This window comes from Procambarus clarkii, chromosome 18 (assembly GCF_040958095.1).
Source record: "Procambarus clarkii isolate CNS0578487 chromosome 18, FALCON_Pclarkii_2.0, whole genome shotgun sequence".
Classification (NCBI taxonomy): Eukaryota; Metazoa; Arthropoda; class Malacostraca; order Decapoda; family Cambaridae; genus Procambarus; species Procambarus clarkii.
The window spans coordinates 18824024-18835327 of record NC_091167.1 but is presented as its reverse complement, the minus strand read 5'-3'; the positions used below and the strand labels follow the sequence as shown (position 1 = coordinate 18835327).

General features: G+C 37.0%; 1 protein-coding gene across 1 annotated transcript; it reads right to left on the bottom strand.

Annotated features, from left to right (window-relative positions):
- Nucleotides 1-47: 47 nt before the first annotated feature.
- LOC123754514 (regulatory particle non-ATPase 8) lies at nt 48-11236 on the bottom strand. The gene is given in 7 exon segments (XM_045736980.2): nt 48-820; nt 822-979; nt 2753-2905; nt 4674-4775; nt 5260-5445; nt 9517-9602; nt 10960-11236. Coding segments are annotated over 7 exon segments (987 nt in total). The 5' UTR covers nt 11132-11236; the 3' UTR covers nt 48-690.
- Between the last annotated feature and the right edge of the window lie 68 nt (nt 11237-11304).

Genomic DNA, 11304 nt, shown 5'->3' with positions numbered 1-11304 from the left:
CATAATACAAAATATATGTAGTGGACTACAAACAAGGCAATAAAAGATTGTTATATATGAAATTTATATTTAATGCTACAGAAAAGAATCCCCATGAAGCTCGGACCCAAAACTTCCCAGAAGTACGTATTAATTGGCCATACCACTTCCTAAGGTAAAGTGTGTAGTCATGTTAATGCAGCTTTAAATACTTCCTTCTACACAATTATATTATACAAAATATTGGAAAATTTCTCTTGTGATAGTGCTAGCTAAATGATGATCAAAGAAAACTTTGTTGATTATGGGGTACACAAACCTTATCCACATATTATAGCTAGCAAGAAGTTCACATGAAATTTATTTCATGGTTTGTATAAACTGCGGCATTAAACGTATCGCTGACATTTGAAAAAGAGCCGCTTCATCCATAAAATAAAGGAATTATATATCTGCTTCAGCGTGTATCTAGCAGATATGAACAGTAGTAACGTCTTTCTGCATTATAACACCAATACGAACACTGACATTCAGCTTGTAGAAAGCTAGTCTTGAATAATGTTTCTAGCACTTTTCAATTTTAAAATCCAGTTAAAGCATTTACCTGCAAAGATGTTTATTCTCATTCACTACACTGGTCATATTAGGGAATATTTCCTGATGTTACACATATTTAAGAATAAATATTACATTTTAATGTCATTTATTCGATTACTTCTTTTCATCACTCTTCTTTTCATCTTTTGATTCATCTTTCTTCTCCTTATCTCCATCTTTTTTGTCTTTATCTTTATCCTTATCCTTGTCCTTGTCCTTATCTTTGCCTTCCTTTTTTTCTGCAGTCAGTGTTGGCCAGCTTGTTGTTGATGAGGTTGTGAAGGGCGATCACAGAGCGGATGAGCGATGCCAGGTACACCACCAACATCTGGTCGTTGGTTTTGACATAGAGGGACTTCACTAGTGCAGGGTTGGTCACATCTGGCAGCAGGTTGAACATGTCCTGTGTGGAAAATAAGTTAAAATTATTAACATATATATTACTAGCAAGGGGCACTCAACATTGCCTGGGGACAAAACTGGGGCTGATCCAGTCACACCCCCCCCCCTGTAACCCCTCCCCCAAGAGATTTCAATTATGAACTACATCTTAATACATATTGTCACCATCAACATATATCTTGACAACATTCAATTTTCACTACACTATCCAAGCTCAGCTGAAGAACTCCCCTACAAATGTGTCCTCACTACACACAATCTTCACTTGGACAATACTGGAGTGAAGACCAAGGATCTTCAATACTGTTGTCACCTACCAGGGTCCCACCAGATTTCATATTCCACTGGTTTTAAGGGACCATCGAGGAGGCCAAAGCAGGATAACCTCAGAAATTTATTTGTCCTTAGAGTCTCATGGATTACAGAGTTCAGCATGTTCACAAAACCTTTCTCTCCACCCCAAATTTTTATCTCTTGACAGTGGTTCTTGCTGTACTGTATGTTGATTCACGTGGTAATGTGGTTATTGTCATACGATGATCTAAACAATTATTGTGTGTTTTAAATGTATGATGCAATTAAGTATATAATTGCTCTCTGGATGTAAGGAAGTTTACCTTAATCCATGAAAAAATCCTATCATTTCATCATAGTTACTTTACCATGTGAATGTGGTTATCTTCATGAATGTTACTAAGGTGAATGCGGTCATCATGGGGAGCCGGTCGGCCGAGCAGACAGCACACTGGACTTGTGATCTTGTGGTCCTGGGTTCGATCCCAGGCGCTGGCGAGAAACAATGGGCAGAGTTTCTTTCACCCTATGCCCCTGTTACCTAGCAGTAAATAGGTACCTGGGTGTTAGTCAGCTGTCACGGGCTGCTTCCTGGGGGTGGAGGCCTGGTCAAGGACCGGGCCGCGGGGACAATAAAGCCCCGAAATCATCTCAAGATAACCTCAAGATCATCATTGCATAAAATTCCATCATAATTACATGATATGTATACCAATGATAGTTATATGGTTTTCAGAACTCTGGTTGTAATGAGGTATACCAGGCCAACCAACCATCAATTGAACCATTATCATGAATTCATGTACTAAGAGCCTGTTGTCATCTTAGGTTGGCACACTGGTAGTTAGTGCCTTTGTTTCAGTCTATACTCCCGCCCATATGTCATCGCCCAAAACTAACATCATTGTACATTATGTGTATATGCTTTTTACTACTCTATATGGTTGTAATGAAGTATACCAGGTAAATGAATCATCAATTGAAACATTATCACATGCTGTGTGAATTATGTAATTTATCAAGTTATTCAACACACATACTCTTGTAAATAGAGAAACAAGTGATAAACAATTGGTGAAAGATTTGAGGAGGACCCAGGAGTGGTGTCTGGCATACCTCAGAATCAGCAAAGTTTGGCACTTGTGTTGACAAATGTCAGATCACATTGTCATTTGCTTAGCTAAATTAATTATGGGGTTCAGTTTCTGAACCCATTATGTACCTCTGTAACCCTTTCTACCACATCCCACAGGATGGGTATAGGATGCATAATAAATAAATCTGAAAAAAAATTATTTATTTAATTCTTTTTTTGTATTTTTTATGCATAGGCAGGAATGACCATTTTTTCTATAGCTGCTGTCAAAGGGTCAAACACACCCCACAAAGTTCGCCCTCCTACCCATCTGCTTAAGATCAATAAGATAACTGGCTACATATTCTTTATTTCATTGGAAGGCAGAGAACATTTTCATTTTACCTGTAGGTGATAGACTATGGTGTGGTTAACAGGTAACGTTCCCTCCACAATTTGTCGGAGGTAATTGGCCACTTCGCTAAGCTGTTTGTGTAGGCCACGAAGACCCAGGAGTTGTGTTGTGATGCGCTGCCCTAGAGAGCCCACCACTGTATCCTGAAACACACACACAAATTTTATTCAGACAAAAACCATTTTCTTTGGATATATGTATTACTAGACTACTGTATATGTAATGTAGCTCGAATGTGATAAAAGAAAAAGGTGAAGAAAGGCCCTGAAATGCATATTTCCTATACAAGTGAAGGATGCCAAATTTTGAATAAAATCCTCATGAAGTAATTTAAGTCAATAATTGTAGATTCGATTACTGATAGAGATAGAAGGGCACCCTTTAAAATATGCAGGAAGAAAATAAAGCCCATATAATTTATGACTGTTTCCTGAGGGCATTACTTTCTATAATATTCTGGTACTTATCTATCAGTGACTGGGGGGAGTCAAATCCAGCTCTTTATTCCGTGCCTCCTAATCAGTCATACCTGGCAAACTAATTATCTTTGAGTAAGATACTTTATTTTGGGGGTGAATGTCTGGCTAAACAAACAATATTCACTCTTAATCCTGAATTTGCAATGTGAATCCCAAAAACTAACTAGCTAGGTAACTAGATCATTTACTAAGTACACAGAATAAAAAACATAGCAACAAGGAAACTGTAATATACTGGAGGGGTGACAGGAAGACTTCTGACATGGCAGAAAAATTTTCTGACAGAAAAATGAGAGGAGTAATCAGAGGCAATGTAGATTGGAGAAACATTACTAGTGGAGCACCATGGAGTTCAGTTCTAGAACCACTAATGTTCACCAATAATGTTCAAGTTGCCAGAAAGTATTAGTGGCTTTAGGTATTGTATGTACTAGCTCTGTCTATAAATCCAACATCATGTTTGTAACTCATCATCTATGTATGTACTTTTACCTGAATAAAAATTTGAATTTGATTCTGGAGAGTAGACTGTCACAAGACGACCACATAGAACATTGTGTGAGGGGTGTATGCTATGCTTTCTAACTTCACAATCATTTTTAAATACACGGACAGTGAAATATTAAAGGAACTGTTCATGACTTTTGTAAAAACCAAAACTGGAATATGCAGCGGATCTATTGTGCCCCCTATCTCAAAAGCATATCAATAAATTGGAAAAGGTGCAAAGACATAGTACTAAATGGCTTCCAGAACTGATAAATGAGATGTGAGGAGAGGCTAGAGGTGTTAAATATGCCAAAGCTAGAAGATGGGAAAACATAAAAAATGATATAATCACTATGTACAAAATAGTAAAAGGAATTGACAAAATTAAAAAGGAGGAATTCACGAGACCTGCAACTTCAAGAACAAGTTCTCTTTTGCAGAATGGGAGATAGTTGGAGTGTTAAGCTAGAGGGCGGTGGATGCCAAAACAATCGGTAGTTTTAAAGCGTCATATAACAAGAATACTGGAAAGACAGGACACCGTGAGGAAAGCTCTCATCCTGTAACTACTTAGACAATTACAGCACACGTTTTATAATTAGGCCTCCCAGTATAGTATGTAAGATTTAGTACACCTCATTACATGTGTAATATCTTTATATCATAAGCTGCACATCATTTGTTGCATATTAAGACTGCATTTAAGTTTTGTATTTATACCAGTTTATGATAATACTTATAATAGCTATAATCATTCCCATACACACACAAGGGCTTATAAACATTTTCTAGTTTAATCTGTGTTTCCAACACTTATTAAACTCTCATATACATTCAGCATAATCCACCTATTATATTTCATTTCCTACATTCTAACTTCCACCACAATGTATACAAAAATCATGCTGAACCTAATTTGACTTGGCACAAATTTTGCACTCACCTTAATATCTCTCAATAGATGCTCCACCCCAACCTCTTCAGCCTCCTCCGCACCAATTTCACTTGCTACATGCTCAAATGTTTTGGTTGTGGGCGTACCATCCTGCAAGAACATTTCCATTACACTGCTGCACACCTCATCATTTGTCATGACATAAAACGGATAGTATTGAAAATACTGAACTTTTCAATGGGGTAACCTTACTACTATTGATATGTATTAAGATACATAATGCTAGTTTCTTATAGTCTGCTAACAATGGCTTATCTCCTTGTATCCTCAATATTTTTGTGGGTGTAAAATTTACAAAAGTTAAAGATGCTATATCAAATAAACTATATAGAAACTATTCCATTACCATGCAAGAAATTGTGATTAGATAAAGAAACATAAGCAGATTTCAATTACCTTTATGTTAATAGCAATCTGCAGCAATTATTTTTAGCATATACCATATATGGTACAGTAATTTCTCAAACTAATAAAAAAATTATGGGGCCCAGGTATACATAAGCAACAATCAACACTCAAAATCAATCATAGTGTAACATTTTGATGGCTGATTCAAAATACAAATTGTACTTACATCATGAACCTCCTCCACACTGTAATAAGCTTCTGTAGGAAGTCCGATATTTGATGCATGAGCATCAATGATCACTAAAACTGAATTACCACAATGCCTCTTGACCAAATCGTTAATGGCAATGTCGTTCTGGCAGAGCTTTGGTCCTGTATGATACCATCCAACAATCTTCTCGCGGGCATTAACCTATGGGGAACAAATGTTGGAAAATGTTGTAGTTCTATTACTTCATAAATATACATACACCGTTAGTGATCATAAGTGCCCAATTTTTCACTTTCACTGGATGGAAAAGCTTCAGCCCAGAGGAAAGAAAAAACCAACGTTTAATGAAATGAAATGCAGTTTTCAGGTGAGCCCCGGAGGCTCCCTGGAGCCTACTGGGCTCCCCACAGAAATGGAACAATATAATGAAAGGTTAATAGATATTGTACAAAAATACTTGTACATTTAGTAAATCTTTCACACTATACAGATATGTGGATAAGAAAGCACTAATACTTTGTAGTCTTGTAATTATTCACAGCAGCACTTCACCGCTTTATTAAACTAGATGCACTCGTCTAGTTGTGCTTGCGGGGGTTGAGCGTCAGCTCATTGGTCCAGCCTCTCAACTGTCAATCAACTAGTGTATCCTGAGCCTATTGGCCTCTATCATATTGATATTTGTAACCGTGTATGGAGTCTGCCTCCATACAGTGTAGATTTCAGATGTAGATTGCTATTTGTGAATTGAAAAACAATAAAAACCAGCATTGAATGTAATGAAATGCCATTTTCTGGGTGTGACCCGGAGGCGACCCGGAGCTATACCGGGCTGATGTGTATATATTAGACCATGGCAACAGTCAGTCGAAGGAGTTCTTGGCCTACCGGGGACCAGAGCCAGAACCTGGCCCCCTCAAGAGAGGCACGAGGAGCAATGGCCTAAAGACACCCCCATGTAATTGGAAGCAGTCTTTGTCTGCCATCTACCAGGTCAGGCACCCAGAAAAGGTAGGAATTCCAAAACAAACTACTGCTGATTAAATAATTTGCAAACCGAAAGCCTAACTAGCAACAGAATTCTCCAATCAAAACCTCCTCGTGCCTCTCTTGAAGGGGCCAGGTTCTGGCTCTAGTCCTCGGTAGGCCTAGAACTCCTTCGATTGACTGTTGTCACGGTCTAATATATACACATCAGCCCGTTATAGCTCCTGGGAGCCGAAGGGGCTCTCCACAGAAAATAAATACATTTACTGTCTCCTCACAAAGTGCTTCCATCCAGCCATGTACCTTACCACAACTTGTTTCGTTGATCACATTGAATGATAGCTTCCTCACACACACACAACATCTACCGATCTTTTTCCCAATGTTTCTATTCTCCTACTCTCAAGCTCTCTTTACCAGTCTCTCATCATTTACTTAAAATATTCCCCTCATCTTGATGTTTATTACCCATGTCCTCTACACTTCTCCATTAAATTGTTATTTTTTACTCTGATATACTGTATTTTTCTAACACCACACATGCTTCCCAGATTGTCTATAATGCACTGTCTTGATTTTTCCTAATCATACCACCACCATCACACTTCCTTACATATGAGCACACATCACAACGCCTTCATGAAGTCTTCTGGCCTTTTCTCTTGAATTTCCTAACCAAGGCTTTCATTGCACCAGCTACTTTCCTTCTCTGATTCATCCTGCTCTCATATTCTACATCCAAATTCTTCTGTCTATCATAGATCTCCACTATTTAAACTAATCTAACACTTCACATTTATTTCACACACATAAGTCCCCTCTCTCTTTGGCGCCATAACTATAATTTTGTTCTCACTCCCTTTTAAGTCTTCTCTCCCACACTAATGCAATACTGTACATGCAGAATTAGTATCTCTAACTTGACAAAAGGTGAAAATTTGGCATCCAACCAAGACCATTAACCAGTCGTGTACTATATATGATGTGATAATGGTTCTGGACGAAATCGAAATTGTCATCAATTACCTTATTTTCAGATTTCTGGGTTAGGTTTCAAATTTTCAACCATGTTGCTGTGACTTATTGTTTGCAAGTTGAAAATCTCTTTATTTTTATAGTATCTACCTGACTTGGAAGAATAAACTGGAGTTTGGAGTATAGAAATCCTTCATTAGTTATGTATATATTAGTTATACCAAACTTTCTTGAATAAATACTGTAGTAAACATATGGAACAGTAACCAAAATGTCTAACTCAGTGTAATACTATGAATATATTATAAAGTAGCATTTACAATACTGCTCACAAATCCACTCCTAACATTGTGTGTACCATAAACAAACCTTTGAGTTATCCCAGGCAAACAGTACACAAGATTTATAAGATTCACTGTTTTCAGATTTGTGATATATAATTTACTTGTCTAATACTTTCTGGATAATATTAAAGATCAAACATTTTGATCTCGAGTGCCTTAAAGAATCAACATTTAAAAACTGAACATTTCTCTAAGTAAGAATTTGGAAGTGTAAAATTAATGCATAAGATACATACTGGAATGCAACTCTTTTGGTATTAATTTCCAATACCCAAATTCACTCAAGATGACTAATGATATTTTTGTAGCTTGAAAAGAGCAAAAAGATAAAACTAGTGTTGACAAAGCTACAATACATGAACTATTCAATAACAGGAAAGCTTAAAGCAAATCCATTAATTCGTTAAACCACCACAGCTAAAAAAAATAATAATTAAGAAACAATATGTAGTCATCAGGTTTAAATGCAGCACATGTCTTCAGCTAAAAACTTAGACAAAAGGCATAGTGGTGACATGATTGTAGTAGTCAAATGAATGAAAGGGAATAACAATGGGGATATTAATAGGATGTTAAATATAGCGTCAATACAAAATACATGCATCAATGGCTACAAATTGGACAAGTTTAGACTCAAAACAGACCTTTGTAAATCCTGGATTGGGAATAGGGATGTAGTTTATGAAACAATAGGCACTGGCTTGTTTCAAGAGTAGGTTAGATATATAATTTATATGAATGAGTTTGGGTGGCTATAAATATAACTGCTTTGTATAGGACAATAGGCCTCTTGCAGTTTTTTATACCCATTTTTTTATGATCCTGTTATGACCCTGGATCCAAGATTGGCATTCTGCAATGGAACCAGGATCATAATGCTCCTGTTTACACACATGCAGGGACCATTCACTCCAGTATCTTAGTGATAGGCCCTGATTGTTTGGGATTGTGTGGGGGATTTTTGACTAGTTAAATTATAGAGCATTATAATTATAGAGCTGGAGGATAGGTTGGGTTATGAAGGAGGAAACATTATCTGGCAGTCTTATATTCAAGAGGACTTAAAAAATCGGCTTGGGAAATGGCGGTCCCGTTTCCCTGCCAGACGTAGGAACACCTTGATGCTCACAGTTGTAATACTCTGTTATATTACTGTATTATGTAGTGTAAAGCTAGGATGTTAGTTATGTCTAGAACTGATTAGTGGCAAGTAAATGTTTGTATTGGAGGATAAATAATTGTTACTGAACAATCAGTTTAATGACTCGGGCAGCAGCCTCATGGTAAGAGAAAGCTTCTCTATCGGCTCAGGCGCTGGGTGGACGTTTTTGGCCAGTGTGGCTATCTATCTCTCTTTACCTCCTTCCACTATCCTCTCTCTTTATTCTTTAAATAACAAAATAGATAAATATCTATTATGTTACCGGGCCACTAGTTGTTGTTCTAAGTGTATAGTGTATAGTGTATAGTGTGTGTGTGTATGTCCTAGTCCATTATTTTGGGTTCCTGATGTTAAGCCCTGTGGGGTGGCTTAGTGAAAACATGTTGCGTGTTGAAGTTATAAAGTATTGTGTTCTGTACCTTAAGGAAAGTAGACCTTACCTCTAGTTTTGCTGTATGTAACTCTCGTTTCCTGTCTATGTGGATTCAGTGAGGTAACATAAGATCGAAGTGGTAAGGCATTTATTGTATTTAGGGGGAATTAGGGTTAATAAATATTAAGGTAATTTGAAGCCAGAGTTTCACTCATCCATTAGAGTAGGGGTAGGAAATCTTTTTCTAGACAACAGACCATATTTGGTATCTTTTATTCTTTTGCTGGGAAGTGTTTCCCAAGAAGGGGGGGGGGGGGCCTTACCAAACCCCATAGAGTGGAACTCCATTACCTTAAACATTGACCCTACAGAGCAAGCACTCTTATACAACAGATCCCAAAATTGAAAAAAATTACATTATAATTTCTCACCTTTTTAAACATATTGTATTTATTCTCCAAGTAGTCATGGTCAAGGAACCAAACAGATTTGTCCTTTTCATCTTCATCAAAAGGAACTGAAAATAATTTAGTTTATTAGCAATATCTAATATGGCTTTCAATAAATTTTGCCAACATGTTATAATTACTTCTCCCACTTTCATGAGTAAGATGGCATCAACCTGGAGAAACAAAGGTGAATAATACAGTAAAAGATTCCTGGCATTAAATAATAAAATATTAAAAATATCACATCTATTTATTGTGCCATTCAAAATACAGTATATAGTATCATGACTATTTTGTATCAAAAATAATAATTTTGTTTATCAAAGATAATACATTTAACTACATTTTAATTAAGTCTGTAGCAGGCTGTGTGTACTCCATCCTTTGCAATGAGTTTGGGTTTGTTTACATCGGCCAAACTGGTAAATCTCTTTCCTCATGTTTAAAACAACACTCTTATGTTATTCACACAGCCCACCACTCTAGTGCATTGTATTTACATTCCAGGTTATGTGATCATTCTACTGACCTCAGAGGGACCAAATGCATTGTTAAGAGTATGGGTTTCGTTGAACAAAATTTGATTGAGTCGGTCCTGATTAAACAATGTACCAACAGCTATAATGTTAGCCCTGGCATGTCCAAATTAGATCCCCCATATAAGCTTCAATATAGCACATCAATACAATGTAGCATCCATTTAGCCAGTTTTTTTTTTTTTTTGTGGAGTTTTCCGACAGGTGTCACTTTTAGGGATTAAACGCCATTCTTTTGTGTTTTTTGTTGATACCCTTTATTTCACTATGAGAGGAGAGAACATTTGTTCACCCTATTTAGTCTTCCTATCTTCCCCATAATGTAAGGTTTCATCTCCAATTACTGGTGGTCAGGTGACCTGTCACCCCTTGATGGCTGACTTAAGTTTGGCCCACCAAATCTTCCCTCCTGCCTCTCTATCTTGCTCTGATGAATGGCGAATTGAGCCGAAAACACATTCAGCATACTCTAAATTTTCAAGTGTGTTTTTTTGCATACATGGATCAATGTTTTAGTGATAGTTGTTGCATGTGTGTGTATATATATATATATATATATATATATATATATATATATATATATATATATATATATATATATATATATATATATATATATATATATATATATTATATAATATATAATATATATATATATATATATATATATATATATATATATTATATAATATATAATATATATATATATACACACACACACACTATTTAACAAATTACCAAGTAACACAACAGACGTGGAATCACTCGTTTCAAGCATAGGTTACACATATATATAAATGAGTTCGGGTGGATATAAATGGGAGCTGCCTCGTAATGGGCCAAGAGGCCTTCTGTGGTGCCCCTTATCCTTAAGTGTGTGTGTGTGTACCTGCGTAAGAATTCGAGACATCGAGGACGCCCTTGGAGCGCCACGACCCCAGGAGGACCCCGACCACACGTTTGGTGCTGCCGATCTTGGACATCCTGGTGAAGTGGTCCACCACGCTCAGCAGCACCAGCGGGTGCACCACCACCTTGTTCACCGGTAGCGACTCCGTCATCTTTATTGGTGAGAGAGCAGCGAGGACACGAGACTGACCCGGGAGGACACCGCACCATCACCCGGCCGCTCCACAACAAGTTTGTTTTGATTCGTCACTCGGCTCAGCCCTCGACTTGATCCTCTAAATGACTAATAACTTTATTTGACGAACATTATAGCTAAATATATATA